At 43.7% G+C, this 24,075-nt stretch overlaps 2 protein-coding genes across 3 annotated transcripts in view; one reads left to right on the top strand and one right to left on the bottom strand.

The window, feature by feature from the left end:
* TRAF6 (TNF receptor associated factor 6) overlaps nucleotides 1-9,589 on the top strand; it is a 29,203-nt gene extending 19,614 nt beyond the window's left edge. Inside the window, exon 7 of the mRNA XM_020963889.2 lies at nucleotides 378-9,589. Within this exon, the coding sequence (XP_020819548.1) occupies nucleotides 378-1,244 (867 nt within the window). The 3' untranslated portion in view covers nucleotides 1,245-9,589. The remainder of the gene's footprint in view (nucleotides 1-377) is intronic.
* A 10,629-nt stretch (nucleotides 9,590-20,218) lies between these two features.
* PRR5L (proline rich 5 like) overlaps nucleotides 20,219-24,075 on the bottom strand; it is a 96,745-nt gene continuing 92,888 nt past the window's right edge. For both annotated transcript variants that reach the window (XM_020963894.2, XM_020963895.2), the window contains exon 9: nucleotides 20,219-23,596. In XM_020963894.2, the coding sequence (XP_020819553.1) occupies nucleotides 23,208-23,596 (389 nt within the window). In that variant the 3' untranslated portion in view covers nucleotides 20,219-23,207. The remainder of the gene's footprint in view (nucleotides 23,597-24,075) is intronic.

Genomic DNA, 24,075 nt, shown 5'->3' with positions numbered 1-24,075 from the left:
TTGGTCATTGGAAGTTCTAAGCAAACCATAATCAGCTTTCAAGAGACGATGGGATGTTGTTGACTTCAGAATACCTGAGGTCCAGTCCTGCCTCTAAAATTGACCAGGTGTAGCCTAGTCACTAAATGTCTCTGAGGCTCAGTTTGCCTCTCTATAAAATGGGGTTAATAATAACTGACACATCTAACTCACAAGGTTGTTGTGAGAGCTAAATGGAGTAGTGTACATAAAATGCGTTGCAAACTGCATAGTAAGAGATGTGTTAGTTATTATTTTCATTTTTACCATTTTATCCCTTTATATTATCGCTGACGTTTCCTCATTCTTTTCTCAGTTTGACTATACTAGTTACTGACTATCGTCAGTTTTTGTTTTAGATGCAGAGGAATCATTTGGCTCGCCACCTGCAAGAGGCTACTCTGGCCCACATGCGAATGATGGCCCAGGCCATCGAGAACATCAGCATGGCAGTTTTCAGTTCCGGGCATGAGGCCCCTCCCTACGATGGGAACTCCGTATCCCGGACGCCCTCAGGATGCCCCCAAGACGTTCAGAACTTCCAGGAAACCATCCAGCAGTTGGAGAGTCGTCTTGTAATACAAGACCATCAAATCCGAGAGCTGACTGCTAAGATGGAAACACAGAGTGCTTGTGTGGGGGACCTCAAACGGACCATTCGAACCCTGGAGGACAGAATTGCTGAAATGGAGGCACAACAGTGCAATGGCATTTATATCTGGAAGATTAACAACTTTGGGATGCACTTGAAATCTCAAGAAGAAGAGAAGCCTGTTGTCATCCACAGCCCTGGATTCTATACTGGCAAACCTGGCTACAAACTCTGCATGCGCCTTCACCTGCAGCTGCCAAGTGCTCAGCGCTGCGCTAACTATATTTCCCTTTTTGTCCACACGATGCAGGGTGAGTATGACAGCCACCTTCCCTGGCCCTTCCAGGGCACGATACGCCTTACTATTCTCGATCAGTCTGAAGCACCTGTGAGGCAGAATCACGAAGAGATCATGGATGCCAAACCAGAGCTGCTTGCCTTCCAGAGGCCCACCATCCCCCGGAACCCCAAAGGTTTTGGCTATGTGACTTTCATGCACTTGCAAGCCCTTAGGCAAAGAACCTTCATTAAAGATGATACCTTACTTGTGCGTTGTGAGGTTTTGACACGCCTGGACATGAATAGCCTAAGGAGGGAGGGCTTTCAGCCACGTAGTACTGATGTAGGGGTATAGTGAATGGCCCTTGGCTTACGAAAACTGAATCTGTCTGAAGTCTGCTGGCTCCTATCCCAGTCACCTTACATGATTCACATCACGGTGGTATGGTCCAGGCTTTATTTCTGGTTGCCTGTGAAGTCAGTTCAAGCGTCTCAGTCCTCTGAAAACCTCTAAGCAGTGAAACACAAATCAAGATGATGATTTTAAAATGTTGTGTTTTATTACTCTAGCATAAATTCTGTATCATTACCTGACAATTTTCAGTCAGCAGTCTAGATCTGTATCACTATCCTAAGTCTTCACTCCTTCTGTGACAGTCTCCATTGAAACAATTTTCCCTTAGAGATGAACACGTGGTCTGCTTCTACAAAAGAATGGAATCCAAGGTGCCTTTCATGTAGTTTAACTGTTTTTGTTAGTCTGAGGATGTCTTTTGTTCTTTCTCAGTTAAAATCAGAAGATCCGCACCAAAGGATTTTCCTATGAACTTTACCCAAAGGATGTTATTTATTGTCCAGAAGTCCTAATAGAGCAATTGAAAGCCTTCTCTTTCTGCTCTGCCCTGGATAATTAGGAATTTCCTTCAAGCCCTATTGTTTTGATGACATTATACTTCAGTGAACTGAGAATCACTACCGCCTTACCTACACCAAAAGAAGAGCTACGTAGAGACTTGAGTTCTCAACATTTTGACCCCCTTTCAGCAGTCAAGGAATCTGAGGTGAAGTTCCCATTTGCTGCTTTTTTTCTCCCAGGGAATTACCAGCTGCAAGCATAGTGATTTTATAGAAGTCTTAGACTCGTCAAAAATTTTTTTCTTCACCTAGATTATATATATTTTTTTATAAAGAACTTTGAACTTTGCAAATGGTCTTTTCCATGCGAATGCTACATGTGAATGTTAGAGACTTTGTTTTGTTGGGATTTTTGTTGTTTTTGGTGAGGCAGTTGGGGTTAAGTGACTTGCCCAGGATCACACAGCTAGTAAATGTCAAGTGTTTAGGCTGGATTTGACCTCAGGTCCTCCTGAGCCTCCTGACTCCAGAGCCAGTGCTCTATTCACTGCACCACCTATGTGCCTGAATTTCAGGTCTTGGTTCTTCAGGGGTCTCAGTTGGAAGGTCAACAAAGAAGACTTGACCGTGGTCTACAGCATTTGATATAGATTCTTCTTTTTCTTTCAATTCACATCTCAGTTCTTTACAATGGTTATGCTAGAGCTTTAAGGCAGTTTCATCTCCTCCAGTGCACATTTCTTTTTTAGGCTCATCATCTTTCATATTTAGCCACTGGATCAGCTCTTCTAAAGAAGTCAGAAAACTATTCCATTTTTCAGCACTGGCCTCCAAGTGAGCCCTGATGCTGGCAGACTTTGCTTTCAAATCATTCCACCTCTGGTTCATATCATCTAGTTGATGTTGGAGCACAGCCACCTCATCTGAATTTCCCAAAGCTTTTACCATATTGTGCCCATTTCCATCAGTATTTTTAAAGATGTCATTGTGGGTATCAATTTCAGCCTGTATGTCCTTGCTGGGCTGGGCTGAAAGCTTCACAAACATGATTAAAGAAGTTTTCTGAATCTGCTTTTTGAGTTCCTTGGCCAAAACAGCATCCTGGAGAGCATTCTCCCACTGAGCTGCCTCTTCAAGCACATTAGCTATGGTTTCTGCCTCTGGCATTCACTTTAGGAAGTTCTCCAGATCTGGGAAGGAGGCCTGCAACCATCCTCAGCCTCGAAGGCAATCTGTTGGTCATGACTACTTTGATTTAGCTTAATCCAGGATGCATTGACACCACTTTCTTTCACTTTGCTTGCATCATCGATACTATAGTTCTGAAGCAAGTTCTTACACAGATTGTCGTAGATTTTCATTGTAGGTTCACTTTTATTTATCTCTTGAATTAGCATTTTATTCTCAGAAAGCTGTTTGATCAGTGGTTCCCTTGAGGAGCTATGCTTTGGACTTCTTGTTGTCTGATAAGCTCTTCAGCTTGGTCAGATCATTCCAGTGTTGACTGCCAGCAAGCATATTGTGGAGCTTTTCCTGACGTGTGTCCACACCAAACTCACTGCTGGCCCATTAGAGTTTGACTTTATTTAATCTTTTTGTTTGTATGTCTGTACTGGAAATATTATCGTTCAAATTCTGAGCCAAAGTGAAAACATAATCCATTTGGGAGGAGACTTTGAAAACTCATTCCTGAATAGTCTTGAGTCTTAATTTCAGTGCATGTTTCCTTGAAGCCACATAAGCACATTTTTTATTTTCTATCTTCTCATATCTGTACTGGTAGGTTTTGGTGTCAAGAACCTTATGGGTAAAGGTCCTTGCATCTTTTTATGATCTATAGCTAAAATGCTGACCCTGCATGCCCATCAGGGGGATCACCTGCTAAACCGAAGTTTGAGGCTAAAACAGATGTGTGTGTATTTGTTGTATGTGATGTATCATACGTATTTCTAAATATATTTATGAGTATATAAACACAATCACAAATTTAATAATAGCCCCAAATTTCGTTGCAGGTACACAGCACCCAAAGTAGTAACATCTGTGATAAATATGGATGCCCACTGCCCAGTTGTGTAAGCCAGTGCTTCAGAGTTATTTTGGGATATTTATAGCTGAATTTTTTACATCCTGACATCCATAAGATGCTGTTACATTTGTGGGGTTTTTTTTTATAATTAAGATGGATTAAAATGAATTTTGGTAATTTTCCAGTACCCTCTTGAGAGACAGCCTGAGAATCACTAAATGGAATTTGTCAATGAAGACAGTTGTGTTGTCCAGTATTTGGAGTGGTTGCCTTAACTCATCAGAACTGATGGGATCTGAATAAGAAAGCTTAAAAATTAACTCAGGATTCATTCAGTATTGCTTTATGTACTCTCCTAGGACAATAATGAAGGGCCTAAGGAGGTCCATATAGGCTACTTGTTTAAATGTGTTCAGTAGTATCTTAGGCCCCCTGGATGTTGAATATTGGAGCAAAATCTAGTTCTGAACATTAGTTGTTAACCACAAGAGTTCCCATTACAAACTACTGATTCTAAGGAGGAACTGAGTAGAGATAGTGTCTTGCTGATGGGAACAAAATGGTGCATTGGAGTAATAAACGTTGGTCAGCTAGGCCACTAGCCACTTTGTATATTAAATTTTCTACGAATCACATATTTTGCTGTTGCCTTTCCTAAAGTAAGGCTACTCATCATTACATATTTTCAAATTATTGTCATCAAGAAACCCCAACAAATGACTACATCCAAAACCCCAGCTTGCTGCCCCCGCCCCTTTTCCCAAGCACCTACATGTGCTAGTTGTGTCTGGAATTTCAAGAAATGGTGACATAGCTCCTTATTTGATCTAACATTTGGGTTTATTGATACTGTACATACCCCCAGTGGACATGGTCATCTAAAAATAATGAAAGGAGACGTGAGCATTCACTGCCACAGCTTGGGTCCCATTTTTGATTTGGCTCCAGGAAATGAAGCCATTCACTTAAACGCTCTTTGGATATCAGCTCTGTCCAGACATAGGTGGACCTCAGCTGGTGGCTGTAGTTAACAAAGAGCTTTGTTGGAGCTTTTTACAGATACCCCAATCTAGGGTGAGCAAAACCCCAAGTGCCTCTGACTGTACCATTCAGGATTAAGCAAGTAAGGATAAAACCAAGGGTTGATAGAATTCCTTTGGTGTCAGGGTAGTGCTTAGACTCATGGATTTACCTGTCACTCTAGCGGCTCCTAGCTATACTTCCACATTGTCCTTTCAGAAGTGGCCTAGTCTACCCAACCTGCATCACCATATAGTGATAAGAAATCCTTCCCATTTCTGCCTTTTGAGCTGACTCTCATAAACAAGAGGTGGCAGGAGTTCTCTCTCAAGAATTTCATATGTGGCTGCCATAGAAAATGCTTCTTAATGATCATCTACCCCCTATTTGTGGTCAGGAGACCAAAATAGTGTTTTTTAAATTTTTATTTTATTAATTTATTTTGATTTATCAACAATTACTTCCATATGCTTTTGAGTTTAAAATTTTTCTCCCCCTTCCTCCCCACCACCCTCCCCAAGACGGTGCACAATCTGATATAGGCTATACATTTACATTCCTATTAAACATTTTCACATAAGTGATGTTGTAAGTAAAAATTAAAACCAATAGGAGGAACCATCAGAAAACTCAACAGAAGAGAAAAAAAATAGCAATTCAACTTCCATAGTTCTTTCTTTGGATGTGGATAGCATTTTCCATCACAAGACCTCTGGAGATGTCTTAGATCTTTGTATTGCTGAGAAGGGTTAAGTTTATCAATAGTAGTCATCGCCCAAAGTGGCTTTTATTGTGTACAAAGTTCTCTTGGTTCTGCTCACTTCACTCAGTATCAGACCATACAAGTCTTTCCAGTGTTTTCTGAAGTCAGCCTGTTTGTCATTTCTTATAGCACAGTAATATTCCATTACATTCATATACCACTGCTTGCTCAGCCATTCCCCAGTTGATGGGCATCCTCTCAATTTCCAATTCTTTGCCACCACAAAAAGAGCTGCTATGAATATTTTTGCACATGTGGGTCCTTTTCCCATTTGTATGATCTCTTTGGGATATAGCCCTAGCAGTGCTATTGCTGGGTCAAAGTGTATGCACATTTTTATAGCCCTTTGGGCATATTTCCAAATTGTTCTCCAAAAAGGTTGGATCACAAAATAGTGTTCTTTTTGAGTTCCAGGCAAACCCAGACCTCTCTCTGACATTTTAATTTTGGTGGTGATAGGAGAGAGAAAGCTAAGTAGAGAGACCACTTCTCTATTGCACCAGCACCAAAACAAAGATTATCTAGATTTCCCTTTATGTCTCTGACACAATTCATGGCTCTCTACGACCACCTGCTCATAGCATTGCTTTGTTACACCTTACCCTGCCTTTGTTATCTATGTATCAAGGAATATAGGTGCTGCACTTTGATCTGTGTCTATGACCGGCTGGCTTACCAGAAGGAAGCATGGCCATGTGTGATTGTTCACTTGTGACAGGATTGCTTGATCTTTTCTTCCTGTCCCCAGAAGACACCAAATGCCAGTTTATTGCCATGACAACTTTGGGTTTCAGTTTCCTCCTCTCTGAAATGAGGTGGTTCCAGTATGTTAGGCTTTCTGTGTATGTCAGGGACCCCTTTTGCAGAAAACCAATTATACTGAATTACAGTTATCAAAATATTTTCTAAAAACCACCAAATTCATGGACTCCAGGTTAAGAACCTCTACAGTTTCTAAGGCCTCTTACATCTAGAAGTCAGTGACTTCAGAAATTAAGTTCTCTCTGACCCTTTGATAGTTCTCATTAAGCTATCACAGCTTTGAAGGAGACTACTTAAATTGGTCAGTTAAACCCAGAGACAATTCTCTTTGCCAGTATTCACAAAACCATGGCTTTGCCCATCAGCTGGGCTGCCTCTTTATTCAGGTGGATGTTCCTTCCCTTGACTAGCTAATTACTTACGCTAGATGTATTTGAGGATCATTACAAAGGCTGATGATAATAGGCATCATCCAGGACAGGAAATCCTCGAACCCAATAAATAACAAGCTCATTTTCTACTTCAGTATTCTTGTGCAAAAAAAAAAAAAGTGGGAGTTTCCTAGTTTGACCAAGTTGGCATACAAAGTAATGGGGCTGTATTGGTGGTTTTTTTACTGACTGGTCACTGCCCTCAGATTTATGCCTCTGCATCATCCTTATGCTACTTCCTCTTTGGAGAGAGTTGCCCAAGCCAGTGTTTATACTCAATCTGCTGTAAGTCACCCATTTTGCTATTGGCTGACAGAGTAGGAGTATAATTACACGTCAGTAATTACTTCTGCCCTTAAGAAACCCCAGTAATGATTGCTTTTTTTTGGTGGCATAACCAAAATTATCTTTTTTCCTGGGGAATAGGGAAGGTAAGACGATGGAATCTTGTTCAGCTTTGGTAGGGCTATTGAACATGAGAAGAGGAAAGACAAGTCTCTAGGGATTGTTTAGAAGAATTGCACTTTTGCCACCAAACCTAGAATCTTTCACTAGACTTAGCCATCATCTTCAAACCAGTATAGTTGGAAATAAACCAGGGCTGTGCTTAAGAATCACTCGGACCATCAGCATAAAAAAACATAAATTTCATGCCCCACCAGTTTCCCACTTTATTTTACGAGCTCTTCTCAGGAGAGATCCTCATGGCTTTCTGTTTTACTAATAAATATTTTACGTTTTTCATTTTTCCATTTAATTTATAATCAGAGTTGGAAAGGCCCACTGAGGTCATGTGGTCAGTTAATCCCTTTATAAAACACTTCTTTTTTTATCTTTTGGGAGAAAAAAGCAATATGCCTTAAAAGCCCATTCCAGTTTGTTTTTTTAAATAAACAAAATGCTGCAATGAAGTATTTCCATGATGCCTGGTTCTATTATGCCTAAGCAGCTGGGTGTTGATTGCTACATATAATTGTCTTTTCTGCTAAGTAGTTAAGACTGTCTGTATTGTAGTTTGGGCCCTGTTCCTTACTAGCTGTGTGATCTTGAGAAAGGTACAACCCTCCTGAGTTTTACTTTCTTCCCTAGCTAAGTGCCTCTCTTCCTCACAGGGTGGTTGTGAGGATCAACAAGATACACATGTGGAAGTTTTGTAAACTACTGTGCTATGCAAATATAATTTAATTGTGAAGACAAAATTGTCATCTGGGAGTGTTTTCATTTTTGTCATGGAACCACATAGTTTTGTTTATTTATAGCCCCTGTCATTTTGACTGTTAATGGATACCAGTGTGGTAGTGACTATAAATTACATAGATCTTTTATCACCTTACAATGCAACACTGAGGAGTGTTTTTCCTTCATTTTCAGTATATATCACCTTTCCTCTATGTTCTCTTAGAATTTTTCAATTCATTTATGCAGCACTCTTTCCTGGTACTTTGTGTCCAGCCGCCTGAAAAAAAAGTAAAGTAGGGATGATCTAATTAAATCAGTGTAGATCCATATGTTTTGTTACACCCAAGCAGTACAGCCTTACTTTCAATCAGAAATAAACATTTGTAAAGAAATACCCTCGGCCTCCTTCCAAAAAAGAAATACCTAGCTGGTTTTTAAAATGTTACCCCAATCTTTTCTGTCATAGTCAAATAGGCTTCATTTTTTTGTTGGAGAAATATCTTTTTAAAATCCAAGGCTATTTTCTCCTAATAGCTATCAGAATGAAATATATAGAAAAGTAATTCTGGTTGGGAAGATCTGAAAAGGAGTCTGTAAAATGGGTACATTCAACTCTACTGTGATACAAAGGGCATTCTTTATATCCTATGTTCTTACCTGGCCATCTGACTCTCCAAGCAGGCTTAGCCCAGGCACCAAAGCACAGCCCCAGTGGTGCTCCTAGACCAGTTCTCTGAAAGAGAGGCTGAAGTCATCATTTCCCTGATCTTTGCAAGTTTGCCCTGCGGGGGGGGGGGGGGGAGAGATTGCTTCTGAGGGTTCTGTCCCCCTGTGTGGTGCTCAGAAGGATATGGAACTTGTTGCCTTCCTACTTTCAAAGGGGAAAAAATTTGATTTGCAAGTAATTAATTTCCCATGTAAGCAAAGGTTATTTTCAGTGAGGCTTCTTTGGAGGTCAGTTCCTGGAAATAAATTCCATTGCTATTGTAAATGAAACAGAGTTGGTCTTCCTCTGCAGAAGAAGGTTATTATTTGGGAAAGATATAACTAGGATGTATATTTGGGATGTAATTAAAGGCTTCTAAAACTAATTTGGAAAGTTTTTGTCTTCCATAGCTAATACATTTTGTAGTTTTATTTATATTTTTGCATGAAGAAATACTTTTGTACATTACTGTGGTGTAAACTATTTGTTTTTAAACAAACAGATCAGTCATTCAGCTGTTATTGGTCATGAATAATGACGTTGATGAGCTTTTTGCACTAGTTTTGCAAAGTCCCAAGGTTCTCAAATCCTATATCATGCTTCTAGATCTTGATTGGAAGAGACCATGATGCTAGGATGGAATATATTTATGCATGACTTGATGGCCTTTAGAGTACTAGAGAATGATATGGAGAAAAGGAAGGTGGTCCTTGAACATGTCTCCCTCTTTTTCCCATCCCCCCAGCCCACCCCACCTTCATGAATGTCTTTGTGGAGGGCATATGCCACACTGGCAAATATAACAGACTTTTGCCCTTTCCCCCTCCTGGCCTATCTATTGCACTGTCCCACAGTAAATATGTGTATTGGTTTGTCTATTTTCCCTTGTAATTTAAAAATATTACTTGTATTTCTGGAAAAAATTTTAAAAAACTAATAAATTGTTTTAATGTTATGATCGAGTTGTCATGATTGGGGGGAGGGGCGATGTAAATAGATCGAGAAGGAAAAGAGACACAGGAGAACTGAGTTGGAAGAGACCTTGGAACTCATTTATGCACTGCAGCTCCCTCATTTTACCTTGTGTGAGGTGAGCAGAAATTGTATTCATCCTGGAAACGATGCAGATACTTCGTAATCCTTGGTTCATGCAGAAGAGGGGCAATCTTAAAGTAGTCTTGAGTCAGAGAGAAAGAAAGCAACTCAGAGATCTGTATTAGATGATGGTGGGTTCCTTGCAGGGTACACACACACGTGCTCCCTCCTCTGACGACATTATCTGCCCACCTCATTTAAAGTGGCTATAGAAAAAAAGAATACCAGGCTAGTTAGCTTTTTGAAGCGAACAAGAGTAATGGGATGTAGTAGAAAGTCTGTATTTGGATTGGAAGATGTAGGCTTGCTGCTAGCCTCTAATTACTTGCCTATGTGACCAGACAAGCTGCCTAACCTCTCTGGGCCTCATTTTCCTTATCAGTAAGATTGGACTAGATAACCTTTAAGGTCCCTTCCAGCTCTAAATTTGTGACCTTTATTGAAAGGGTTTGTTTTTGTTTTTGTTTTGTTTTTTAAAGAAATGCCACTTCCGTGGCAGGGAGACACATCTGTACAGCCCTTCCGAAAGGTCAGCACCTGCTGCATTTAAAACGGACCGATTGATTTTAAAACAGTGACGGAAACACTTCTAAGACATTTTATAGGAAAGCTGAGCTTTCCAAAAGGCTCTGGGGGTGGCCGTTCCAAGAAAGCAAGCCATCAAAGATGGCAATTTCTAAAACACTTCCACTTGCATAAGATTTGACTTTAAAATCACTGGTCTCTAGTCGTTTCTGTTAATCTCGTCACTTTTAAAAAGTCCAAATAAAGTTACTTTTTTTTTTTAAAGAAAGGGGAGTATGGTTACTTTATAGAGTCAACTTTTTAGTTATCGATGCTTATAGAGCAGAGCAGTGATGAATAATTACACACAGTGGGAAACCCAAAGCATTTGTATCTTGCTTGAGAATGTGTTTTTGTGCTTATATTTGAATATGTGTCTGATCCTCCAGGAAATCATAATACTCCAAGGCAAATCATTTAACTCTATATACTCTAATACTGACTCAGAGCACTGGAAAATTGTCAAGCTTTCCTGTTCTTATTTCTTTACTCAATTGCCTGCTCCTTACTATAGGCTGGGATTAGAAGCCACCACCCGGATGAACAGAATGTGAAAGCGTAAAGTAAAACACCTTTCTTTCTTAGCTTTCTGTTCCTAGAGTCAACTTTTCCATTTACTCCTCATCCATTCAGTTGTCAGTCGTCGATGTATTATCTTCATGACATTTCTTACAAACAAGGCATTTTTCTGCTCAAAATCCTCCGATGGCTCATTTTTCGATCACCCAGGAAGTTTCTAACTCCCTAGTATGGCATTCAATACACTACATAATCTGGGATCACTCTGCCTTTACTGCAGTCTTATTTCATGCCATGGCCAAACTATTGCTTGAGCCCTGTACTTTGATGATTGACACTGTTGATCACCCTTTCTTGATACTCTCTCCTCTCCAAGTTTTCTGGCCTGCAGTCAGGAAGACAAACCAGCCTCAGACACTATAGCTGTGTGATCCTGGGCAAGTCACTTCATGTCTGTTTGCCTCAGTTTCCTCAACTGTAAAATGAGGTTAGCTTAATAGCACCTACCTCCTAGGACTCTTGTGAGGCTCAAATAAGGTATTTGTAAAAAGTGCTGAGTATGGTGTCTGGCACGTACTAGGAACCACGGTCTATAAATGCTTAATCCTTTGCTTTCCCTTCCTGGTTCTCCTACCTATCCGATTACTCCTTTGCTGGATCTTTATTCAGGTCATAGCCACTACCTGGTCCCACAGGGACCTGTCCTGGGTCCTTTTTCTCCTCCCTCTATACTACTTCTCTTGATGAGCTCAACTCCCATGATTCCATGATCATCTCTGTGCTAATGATTCTAAAATCTACTGATCCAGCTGTAACTTCTTTACTGACCTCCACTGTTGTTTCCAGCTGCCTCTTGGATTTCTCCAACTGGATGCCAGTAGATATCTTAAACTCAACATGTCCAAAACTGAACTCATTCTCTTTCCCTCCAAAACTCACCCCTTTCAAACTTCCTTATCACAGTCAAGGGTGCCACCACTTCCTGAGTCCCCCAGCCTCATAATCTGGGGGTCTTTTTCTGCGCCTCATTCTCACCTTCCATAGCCAGTCTGTTGCTAAGACCTGGCAATTTTGCCTCAGTATCATCTCTTAAATACACCATTCTTTGACCTTTGACATTGCCACCACCCTGATACAAGTCCTCATCACCTCATGCCTGGACCATTGGAATGTCTTCTGGTGGGTCTCCCTGCCACAAGTCTCTCCCTGTTCTAGTCCATCCTTACTAAAGCACAGATTCAGCCATGTCACCCCCCCCCACACACACCTCAATAAACTCTAGTGGCTCCCTATCACCTCTAGAACCAAATACAAGAGCTTTGGTTTGGCATCCAAAGCCCTTCATAACCTGCCCCTCCCCTCATATCTTCCCAGTATTTTTATACCTTAATACGCCCCCCACCACACACACACACATACACATTCTGTGATCCAGGGACACTAGTTTCCTTGCTCCTTGAATAAGACTCTCCATCTCTTGACTCCAGGCATTTTCATTGGTTGTCTGCCATGCCTAGAATCTCTCTCTATTCCTCACCGTTTCCTGGCTTCCCTGGCTTCTTTGGCTTCTTTCTAGTCCCATTGAAAATCCCACCCTCTGTAGGAAGCCTTTCCTCATCCCCCTTAATTCTGGCACCTTCCTTCTCTTGGTTATTTCCAGTTATATCTTGTCTGTAGCTGATTCGTACATGGTGTTTGCACAGTATCTCCTCCCCCCACCGTTGGACTGTAAGCATCTTGAGAGCAGGGATTGTCTTTTACCTCTCTCTGTACCCCTATTTTTTTTAACACAGTGCCTGACACATAGTTTAACAAATGCTTCCTGACCATCTCTCTTCCTCTGGCCAGGCTATTTACAATGCTTAGAATCCTTTTATTCCTACCCCTTCCTGCACTGGTTTTCTGTCTTTTCTTTAAAACTTCTCTCAAATACCACTGCCTTCATTTAAATCCTTCTCTAATTATCTCAGTTGGTAATGATTTTCTCCTTCTTGGACCTCTTGTTCTGCACCTCTCTTGTACATATTTTGTGCTAGTTATTTGCATAAAATCAGAGTGTGGGGGCTCAAATCCCAGCTTTACTACGTTTTGAAGAGCCTTCGATGAGTTGCTTAATCTCCTTGGTCTTCAGTTTCTTTACCTGTAAAATGGGACTCAAACAGCTTGCCCTGCCCTACTTGTCCTGTCTGGTTGCTGTAAGCAAAGTGCTTTTGTGATCTTGGCATGGTCATTAAAATTTGAGCCAGAACTGGATTACTCCACTGTTGAGGTCCCAAACACAGACCCTGGGAAGCAGTGAGAGTTCATAGTCACAAGAACCTGGGGTGGTTTATTGTTTTGTTTTCCGTAGACAGATGTCTGACTGGTTTGCTGCACGGGTATTTCAGGCTCCTCAGACTAGCGGCAAAAGGGAAAAGGAAGACGGGGAAATTGACAGGGCCCAACCTGAGTACCACCTGGCAGCAGGTGGCAGCCGTGCTCCATCTTCTAGCTAGGCTGAACGCTCTGCTCTTCTCCCCACCCCCCCTCCCAACCCTACAAAGAGATTTAGCCAAGCACCATGGGGAAGCATTGTTTAAAGATTCTTATCTGATGGCCTCAAGCCCAGATGTCTGCAATGGCAGCTTGGTACAATAGGAAAAGAATTGGATTTGGAGTCAAAGGAGAGGAGTTCAAATTTTGACCAATACTTTATTGCCTGTATGACCTCAGGGAAGTCATTTAACCTGTCTGGGCCTCAGTTTCCTCACCTGTAAAGTGAGGGAGCTTGTAGACTCTAAAGTCTTCACATATAAATCTATGAGCCTATGAAATGGTCCTTTCCCTGGAGGCATTTATCATTTATATATTTATATGCATTTACATAAATTATATATTTATATATGATTTTATATGAAATTATATATATTTATATAAATTTATACATTTATACACCAAATCAATATAAGGTGATTTTGGCTTTACAGAATAAGCGCCAGCAGACTGATCTCTCTTCCATAGGTTTGCATGCCTCTCAAGGTCCTTGAGTCAACTAGTTCAACTCATCTGCATCTCAAAATGAATTTGTAAGATCGTAAGAAAGTTTCAGGGTATGTTATGGTCAACTGGAAAGAGCAGCAGATTTGGAAACAAAAGACCTGAGTTCAGGTTGACTTAGATAAGTGTCTTCTCCATTCTGGGCCTCAGTCTCCCCATCTGCAAGATGAGGGAGGCTGGACTTGCAGCTCTAAGGTTCCTATATAAATGACAGGCAATGCTTACTGAATCTGGGGAGAAGGAAGGAGTGGCTGCTGGAGGGAATGACCGACCGTGTTCAACACTGGTTTCTTGGGGAAGCCCCAGCCCTCAACCTAGCATTTTCCCAAAGGCCAGTAAGCCCTAGATTCTGAGGCTCAGGGCCAAGGTGAAATAAGAATCATCAGGCACGGTCAGTTAACCTTTATACTCCTTGGTGGCCATTAACCTGCTACCTAGGCCACTGTCATTTGCCACAGGGAGGAAATATTGATTTCTGGCTCAAGGGTAGGTTGCCCTTGCATGTGAGGGCTGGAATGGAACCACCCATTGCTTCAGGAAACTTGGGATCAGCAAGGCACCGATGGGCTTTATCATTCTGCCTGCCCTCATCACCAGCACTCCCCCCAGCCTCCCCCTAACTTTCCAGCTGCTGCCTTATCACAATGAGGGTAGTTATTACCTAAGAGGGAGCCTGGGTTTCTCAATGGTTCTCCCAACTGCAGGAAGTAGACCAGATGGTAAAAGCAACAGGCTCTAAGAACCTGGGACGGATCTGAACTATTCACCCGGGAATTTCGCCTGTGCCCAGGAGACCTCACCCAGTCTTGGCGGTACAAGGTGTATGGTCAGCCCCAGCCTACAGTTCCGGAGCCAGGCTTGCCAAGGGCCACACAAGTAGGGGCAGAAGCAGGATTCACTCAGCAGCTGCCCTAGCTTGGAGGACTCTGCCCCCCGCCCACCGGACACAAGTGGCTCTCCAGCTTTAACCAACTACGACTTATCTTCACAAAGCCAGTACTTAATAAATACATTCATTCATTCATTCATTCAGTCAGCTTCCCTTCTTCCCCATCCCTCATGCATACTCACTTTGACATTGTCTCCAGGTTTCTTCCGTTTTCTGGACTCCCACAAGCTTCTACGTTCTAGAAGGTTCTAGGTCCTTCTAGGTCCTAGCCTTTCCTAGGTTCCTCAGAATGCTCCTCTTAACTCCTGGTTATTCAGCCTCCCTTTCCCATAGAACCTCAACCCTGGACCCACCCCAAAGTCACAGAACGTTAGCACTAGGAGGGGACTAAAGATCCTGAGGCAGCATGGTACCCCATAAAGAACACTGGTTCTAGAGGTGGAAGACTTGGGTTCTAATCCTGTTTGAGACAACCACCCGATGACCTCAGGCAAGTCATGCCTTTGTTTCCCCATTTGCAAAATGAGGCAGTTCGACCAGATCACCTTCTTTCAGTTATCTGAGACCAGACAAACAAACAGACTCATGGAGGAGCGCAGTGATGTGTCCAAGGTCACCTAGCTAATTATGTAGCAAAAGCCGGACTGAGCATCACAGATCTGGGGCTGCAGGGGTCCTGGGAGGTCAGACAGACCAACAGGAAACAGGTCCAGAAAGATGAAGTGAATGGCCCACAACCACACACAATAGACAGCAGGGTCAGAATCTGAACTCAGCTCCTGGCTCCTCAGGACCTCTTGTACCATATACCATGATGGCACATGAGGTCTTCTAACTTAAATCCAGGGCTCTCTCCATTTATTACACAACATGCTTCCCTGTACAATCACCTGGCTCTGGGGGACCAGACAGACCACCTAGGCCAAGAGGAGTCCTCCTGACCTGAGGCTTTACCGACCAGAGGGCACTGACCACTTCGAGGGAATAATAATAGCATTTATATAGCAATTAAAGGTTTGCAAAATGGTTTGTATTTTTCCTTTGATCTTTACAGCACTCCCAAGAGGTTAAGTGCTGTTATTCCCATTTCATAGAAGGGGAAACTGGGGCAAACAAGTGACTTACCCAGGGTCACATAGCTAGTAAGTGTCTGAAGCTGGATTTGAACTCAGCAAGATGAGTTTCACTGACTTCAGACCCTGCGCTCTATCCACTGTGTCACCTTAGCTGCCCCTCAGTGCATTGCCTAGGCAATCTGCAGTGTGTGAAGGGCCTTGTTTCCTCACCTGCTCTTCAAAGGACAGTCAGGTGCTTCTTTCTACAAAAGACCTGTCTGATCTGTCCTAATCACCGCTGCTCTTACCTCCTGGCATCCATTATCTGTGTCTATATTGATGCACGTGTGTGTGTGTGTGTGTGTGTGTGTGTGTGTGTGTGTGTGTATACATATATATATATATAGAGAGAGAGAGAGAGAGTATACATGTATCTTGTATTTATCTGTGTGTATATATATATATAGAGTATATATGTATCTTGTATTTATCTGTGTATATATTGCATCTTCCCAATAGAATATAATTTCCTTTGGGAAGAAGGAACTTTTTTTTTGTCCTTGTATCTCCAGTGCCTAAGCATAGTAGGCTTGATAAACCTTGTATTTATTTTGTAAATATTGTATACGTAATTCTTTTTGTCTCCCCTTCTAGAATGTGAGCTCCTTGAAGGCAGGGTCCAGCACCTGGAACAGTGCTGGGCACATGGTAGGTGCTTACTAGACAGTTGCTGACTGATCGTTGGGCTGAATACACAACCCACCTATTTCTCTTCTCCTCATGCTACTGAATCAGAGGCTAGAGCCTGGGCAGAGTGGCATAGTGGCTCTGAAGGCAGAGGACCTGGGTTCAAATCATGCCTCTGAAGTCTTCCTGAGAATAGAATGCCACATTGCATGAGTGAAAATGAGAATCCGCCTTCTGCTCATCAATCACAGCACACACTCTGCCCCAGGGACATACACACTTATACACATTGGAAGGCAGTACTAAACCAATAAAGAAATCACCCTGACCTCTGAGCTCCCATGTCACCGAATGATCCAAAGCAGAGTTGCTGAAATAAAGGGACTAGGGACCCAAGAGAAGAGTATAGAGTTGAACTGGTTCACCAAAGAGTCAAGATGGGGAGAAAAAGACAGAGTGGGTAGTGCAGGGGAGATAGCCTAGAAGACAACTGAGGGGTCAAGGGACTGGAGGTCATGGTTGGATAAAGAGTAGGGTTTGGTAAGGGAAGGCCAAGGGAAAGGTGGAAGGCCAATAGATTATGGTCAAATAAGGTGATCTCGGCATTCTTGACCGTGGAGGTGATACATTTGTGGGTAATGATATATTGAGGATATGACCATCTTTGTGTGTGGCTGAGATGGGTGGAGGAGTAAGTTCATAGGAAGTGAGTAGGTTGAGGAACTGAATGGTTAGTCAACATGGATGTTGAAGTTCCCTGATATGAGGGCTGGGGTTGAAGAGCAAAGAACTGTAATACAGGTATGAAACTCACTGAAGAAGGAAAGGGTGTGACCTGGAAGTCTGTAGACAACAGCTACCAGGACTTTGATTGGGTGGTAGATACGAATAGCATGGACTTCAAAAGGAGGGGAGGTTACTGAGTGATGGAGGTAGGGAGAGAACTTGGAAATGGCGTTTGGGGAGCAAGAAGTAATCCAACTCCCTCACCTCAATCAGTGAGCTTCGGATGTAGATAGTACTGCAGTGGGTACTCAGGGAATCTGTGTCATCGGAGGAGAGCCAGGTTTCAGTAAGAGCCAGAAGATGGAAGGAGTCAGCGATGAAAAGATTTAGGATGATGGGAAGTTTGTTGCCTATGGAACAGGCATTCCAGAGGGCACAGTGGAAGGACTGGGTCGTGTTTGGTTGGAGGTGTTGGGGGTTGGAGGTTGGAGTGGAAGGTTGAGAGAGATGAGAATGAGGAAAGGCGTGGTGAGGAAAGGGAAGAAGGTTTGAATGATGGCCCGCAGGAACTCAGACTCACTGGGACATGTTCATCGTTGAGTGGAAGGCTCCACTCATCTTCACTAAGCAGGCTGGAGAATAAGCCGGAGACAGTATAGCATGAGATGAAAAGCACAGGGTCAGGTGGTCAGATTGAGGGCTTGCTTCTCTATTCCTCCTCCCTCCTGGGAGGCTGGAGAGTGGGCAGGTAGTGACACCGCAGCAGCAGACAGAAGCTAAACTTGAGGAGCAGAAGCAGTCCCACTCCTCAGCGACTTTTCTTCTTTCCCCCAAGGGACAGGCGTATCAGGAAACAGAAGGCCTGAGGTCAAAGGGCAGGCTGCTCCTCTTTGCATTAGCTGTTGTGCACATCTCAGCTGGGAGATCAGGTTGGCAGCAAGAAGTGGGAACTGCCCTGTGCTGGGACAGACAGAAGTCAACCTGGCCAGGCTCCCTGCAGCCTTCCCCCAGGGGACCCTTGCAGCAGGATGGAAGATACAGTTAGGATGGTCTAACTCCTCCTCTTCACTCTCCTCACTATAACACACCAGGCGGCCTCTGCTTGAAGGCCTCTCCTAGAGTGGAACTCACCGCCTCTCAAGGTACCTCACCTACTTTGAGATAGCTTTGGCATCTAGCCTAAGCTGGTCTCTTTGTAACTTCCCTTCACCCACTCTGTTCCTTGTTTTGCCCTCTAGGGCCAAGCAGAAAAAGACTAGTCCCTTTCTCACAGGATGGCCCTTCAGATCCTTGAAGACAGCTCTCCTATACCCCTGAGTCTTCCCTTCTCCGGGCTTAACATGCCCAGATGATCTCGTCCAAATCTCCTTCATGTATAGACAGCCCTCATTACCAGCTCATGGTGCCTCCCTCCGGGTACAAAGATAGTGGCCTCCCTATGGCTTTTGGTATGTACAGAACAGCTTCTGGCCACAGAACTCCAGCGGCCAACAGAGGGGCAAAGGAACAGGTCAACCCTGTTTCCAGTGAGTGGGACAAGCAATCTGGAACTCTCCTGCTTTTTCTTCTCCTTTGCCTTGAGCAAAGTGCCATGATCCCTCCAGGCAGGGAGCCAGGGCTGAAAGGCACTTGGCTACTGGGGTGGGAATGGAGGCCACCGATGGGGGCTCCACAGTCTCAGCATGTTGCTATACACATAAGTGGCAGCTTGGTGCCAGTGGGGTTGATGAATGGCATTTAATTATTTTCAAAGGGGAATCAGTGTGCTAATTACAGCTGCCAGCCTGCACTAATGAAGCGCCGGTGCCAACTGGCAGAAGCTCTTGGGGGAACTCCATTTGCCTTGTTTTCCTCCTGCCCCACCTTTTTCTCAGAGATCCTAATAATGCACTGACATGGGAACCTGCAGATGGGCAGGTGGGTCAGGAACTTCCCTGGCAGCTAAGGTGAGCAAGAAGGGACTTTCCAGGCACCAAAGGCAACTCAAGAAGGATGCTCAGAGAGAGGAACTAGACCACATGTATTTGCATAATCCTCCCCATCTTCCTTTTCAGCTATTTTACTGAGGACATTTAGACACAGTAAACAGAGAGCTGGCCTTGTTGTTGGAAAGACTTGGGTACAAATCCTGCATCCCACACTTCCTAGGAGTGTGACCCCAAGCCAGGCACTTCACCTATATGGGCCTCAGTTTTCTCATCTGCAAAGTAAGAAGTTCGCCAGGCATGATCAGGGATACAGAGACATAAGCAAGAAAGGCCCTACCCTCAAAGAAATTAGAGTCTACAGCATAATCTTCCTCATATGGGGCAGGTAGGTAGCACAGTGGATAGATTAATCTTCCTCAAAACTAGAGAAAGAGCATCAAAATGATTATTAATAGAATTCCCCAATTTAGAGCAGGAACGAACCTCAAATGTTTTTGAGGCAATCAGCGTTAAGTGACTTGCCCAGGGTCATACAGATAGTAAGTGTCTGAGAGGGGATTTGAACTCCAGTCTTCCTGACTCCAGAGCTGGTGCTTTATCTACTGAGCCACCCAGCTGCTCCCCCCCTTTTTTTTTTAAATAAAGATAACCAGGCTTAGGAAGGTCAAGGGACTTGCCCCCATTCATTCACACAGGGTAGGAAGAGGCAGAGACAGGTTCTCTGAGCCTAATCCAGTTCTCCAGTTCCCCATGGGGGAAACAGTCCCTGGGTAAATGTGGTCATCCGACTGGCTCAAGCATTCAAGAGCAAACACATTTCTTTCCATTGGCCAGATTGGAATGGAAGGGGCCTCGATCTCAGGGGCTCAGTCCTGTGCTTCCCTGGGAAACAGTCTTCACCCACGCAGCTTAGGGTGGCAAAGGAAAACTCAGAGAGAGTTTGTTCCTTAATCTCAAAATGGAGGCAAAAGGAAGAAAGACCTTGAAGGAAAAAAACCACCACAAAGGCAGGATGGCTGCGGTGCCGGCAACAGGCCTGCTGTGCTTGAGACAAGGGGCAACAGTGAAACAGCGCTGGCAAGGAGCAGGAGCAGAAACACAAAATGGTCTTTATTGACTCTACTTGGGGAACACAACAGACAGATGACTCGAAAGACTTTTGGCTCACGGGCCTGGACTTTAAATTGTGTTGGTTTCTGTCAACAATTTGAAAATTCTAGCAAATACAGTGGGAGTGGTCCCTCATTCCACAATGGAGGAAATAACATCCATACACCAAGGATATCATTCCTGCTGCAAGGGTGAAGGCTAACCTATCTATACACCATGAACAAATCTTTAATATACACAGAATGACACATGTATAATTTTATATAATATAGTATAGCAATATATTACATATAATTATATACACGTATAGATTGAGGGTAAAGTCCTCCAACTAGCTCATACCCATCAGCAAACAGGACTTGGTGAATCGTTTCCTTAGGAACACTTCTGTCCTTAATCTAATGGTTTATGTATTTAACTGATGGCTTTTTTTTTTACATCAGTGCTTTCTTTGTGTGTATTTTAACAGACCCTTCACCTCAATAATTAAAAAGTACATGTTAGCACAATTCCAGGATGAACGCATACGATTTTTGTTCGATGTGTAAATAATGCTAAGGACAGCAGCCATCAGTTAAATGTACCATTGTGTTGAACGTAAGTGTTAGCAGAGGCACAACTTATTACTTTTCGGATTGCGAGTGGGTGCTGTTCAGTCCATGGAGTTCTCAAAGATTTCATTTAGAAAACTTATCTTTCATTACTAAGAGGGGCAGAAGGAAAAAAAAAAGACTGATGTGAAGGGACTGGGCTTAGGATGACCTGAGGCCTCTCCACAGTCTAAGAGTCACTAAAAACACCGTTTTAAATTGAGCAATTTTTAACAAACACAGTTTCCAAAGTTACACGACAAAAAGCGTATAAATTATCGCATTTCCTAGAGGCTATCAGCAGAGGACAGAGGTGATGTACAAGGCCTCAGGCTCCTTCCTCCCCTGCTGGTGGCTCTAACCACCTCCCGACCTGGCTTGACATCCACATGGAGTCAGATTTGCTTATGTCACTACTATTTTTAAAAAAATGTTTTCCACAGGCTGACAAGAGCCAAGGAAGTTGTCGTCTGAAGGGACTTTGGACAGTGAAACACATTTAGAGAAAGGGGAGAGGGCTGGCTGGAGTTCGCAGGTAATAGAGTCGCCCTACAACGTTGGATTTAATAATGGAAATATTACAAGACTAATGACTCACATCCACACAACACTTTTCTCCTGAATGGAGAACAACTGGTCTGCCAGTCTAACAACTTCGGGGGTCCACCAGAAGCGGACACATTTCCTGACCCCCAGAGAATGAGTTTCTCCCTTCTCTGTCTCCCGTCACCTCCCCAGGACAAAATCTTAACCCATGAGGCAAGGTGGCTTCCCCCAACGCCTCCTGCCCTAGCCTTTCATCACTGTGGGGAAATTCTCAGGGTAGAAATGTCTTTAGATGCAGACTGGCAACTAACCTTGGACAACCATCAATGAGAGAAAGGTTCAAATGATTTGCCCATCATCACAAGGTTAGGATGTATCCAAGGTGGGGCTTCCTGACTCCAGGGCTGACCTCCCATGCATAAGACTTGAGGGGCTAGTGGGAGCTGGTGTGGGGATGCTGCCTCATAAGCTGCCAACACAGCACAGAGGCTCACTTTAGTTTCAAGAGCTGCAGCTTTTGTAGTTCTGAGTGGCCCGCCAGCTGTCACCACACAGACCTCCTTGCCCCTAAAATACTCCTGCAGCCACCAGCTGTGGGGAAGGGGAGGAGGGGAGGTGTATTCCAGTTTGAAGACATTAGATGAAAAGTGCAGGATCCCACGTGCAAACCTTTGCAAACAGACAAAAAAAACACCCAACCCTTTTTAATGAACTACACACAAGTTTAAAAATTCAAGTCAATTCCAGGAATAGTCTAACAGTTGTCAGGCAGTCATTTTCACTCAAAATGGGGAAAGAAAGGTCAGTGTCTGAATTAAGAAGGTAAAGACCTTGGGTGTCTCTCTGTCTCTCACACACACACACACACACACACACACACACACAAACACACACACAGACACACACATCATGCACACTTGTGGACACACACGCACACACTCGTGGACACACACACACACACACACACACACAAAGGCATGTTCTTTGCATTTGACAAGGGTCCCCAAGGAGGAATTGTCTGGGTCCAACAGAGAGGTTCCAGTCACAGCACCCTTCTTGACTGGATTTGAAATGCTACCCACATACACTCCATCCTGTCCCACTTTTGGGGATAACGATTCCTTTACATATGAAACACACAAACCAAGATGCTCTGAATTCAAAGCATTCCTAAGATGCCATCATTCATTTGGAATCTTAGGAATTAAGAGGTTTCTCATCTTTCACTTTCCCAACATGGAAGGAGGTAAGTTAACTCTGTCTTCCTCCTCCTTTGCGTTCCCCATAATCCTCTGCCTCAAAAGCAACAAGAAAGACACTCCAAGGAAAATGTTCCTGTTGGTACTGTCAGACGAGTGACCAAGGTCCAGTCAACCACTCCCTGCTAGAATAATGCCACACATATTGAAGAATAAATACCCCTTGCAGCACAAGAGAATTCACTGTTGAAGGGACCTGCCTTAGGGATCATTAGAAGAGGCTGCCTGGACCACAGGTTTCGAATCCAGAGACTCAGGACAGGGGTGCTACTGAACCGGGTCTTCAAGATGTCAGACAATATCTGGTCCAAAGAGAGAGGACGAGGTTCACAGAGGGATGTGGAGGCAGTATCACCGAAGGGAAACGAACATCCTGACATTTGGATGTGACCTTGAAGACAGAATTAAACCCGGCTTGCTTCTGAAACTTCCCCAAACAGTGAAATGAAGTGTTCCTTAGATGGAAGGACAAACTTTCTGATTTTCTGGGGTAATCTCTGGCCACAGAGAAATTCTTGCCTGGGGGTTCTCTTTCTTCTGGGGTTACCTGCCTTACCAAGGCAAGCAGCTCAGCTGAGAGATGTACAGCTGAGCTCCCCATGCTCCTGAACGTCTGCCACCCCTTCCTCTATTTCCTCGGGGCTGTCTACGATGTTGGGCTCGCTGGAGCACTGCCGGTGGGGAGGGAAGCTGGGTGGGAGGAGCAGGCATTTCTCGCTGCCGTCGGACTCTTCCCCCATGCCAGAGTGCATCATGGTGGCCATGGCAAGCAGCTGGATGTCTGAGTGGGCATTGGCCACGGTATGGCGGCGGATGCTGCCACACTTTTCTAGGTATGCCTCCCCCTCTTGTTCCGTCAGGGGGGTCAAGGCCATTTCGTGGAGAGGTCGGGGGGTCACTGCTGTCTGCGAGTAGTTCAGGCCCGTCACCTTGGGGCGGGCTCGAGAATGCCGGCGTGCTGGAGGAGAAAAAGAAGAGGCGTCACTGCAGGAGGCAGGGATCCCAGCCTTACTGGCTCCTTTGGTAGAATGTAAGCTTCCTGAGGGCAGGGCTGTACTCTCTGTGTCTCTTTATCGTCAGGGTCTGGTATAATGCCTGGCACACAGCAGGTGCTTAATAATAAATAATAATAAAATAATAAATAATAAAAAATAATAATGAATGCTTGGTAAATGAATACTGAATTAAAGAACCTCCTATGTGAGAGGATGTGGAATTCAGGAATGAATCTGAGTATCCAGTGACCATGGTTTCTCTTCCAACTCTATGATACAGTTACTGTCTGTCATCTCTCTTCTGGCAACATGGCATAGTGGAAAGAGTGATAATGATGACAGTGGTAATAATAGCTAACATTTACATAACACCCGCTACATGCCAGGTGCTTTATAAGTATTATCTCATTTGATCCTTACAACAACCCTGGGAGGGAGGTAC

Source organism: Phascolarctos cinereus, unplaced genomic scaffold (genome assembly GCF_003287225.1).
Source record: "Phascolarctos cinereus isolate Bilbo 61053 unplaced genomic scaffold, phaCin_HiC Scaffold_9;HRSCAF=440, whole genome shotgun sequence".
NCBI classification, from domain to species: domain Eukaryota; kingdom Metazoa; phylum Chordata; class Mammalia; order Diprotodontia; family Phascolarctidae; genus Phascolarctos; species Phascolarctos cinereus.
The sequence above is the reverse complement of the archived record's forward strand: the minus strand, read 5'-3'. Positions and strand labels throughout refer to the sequence as shown.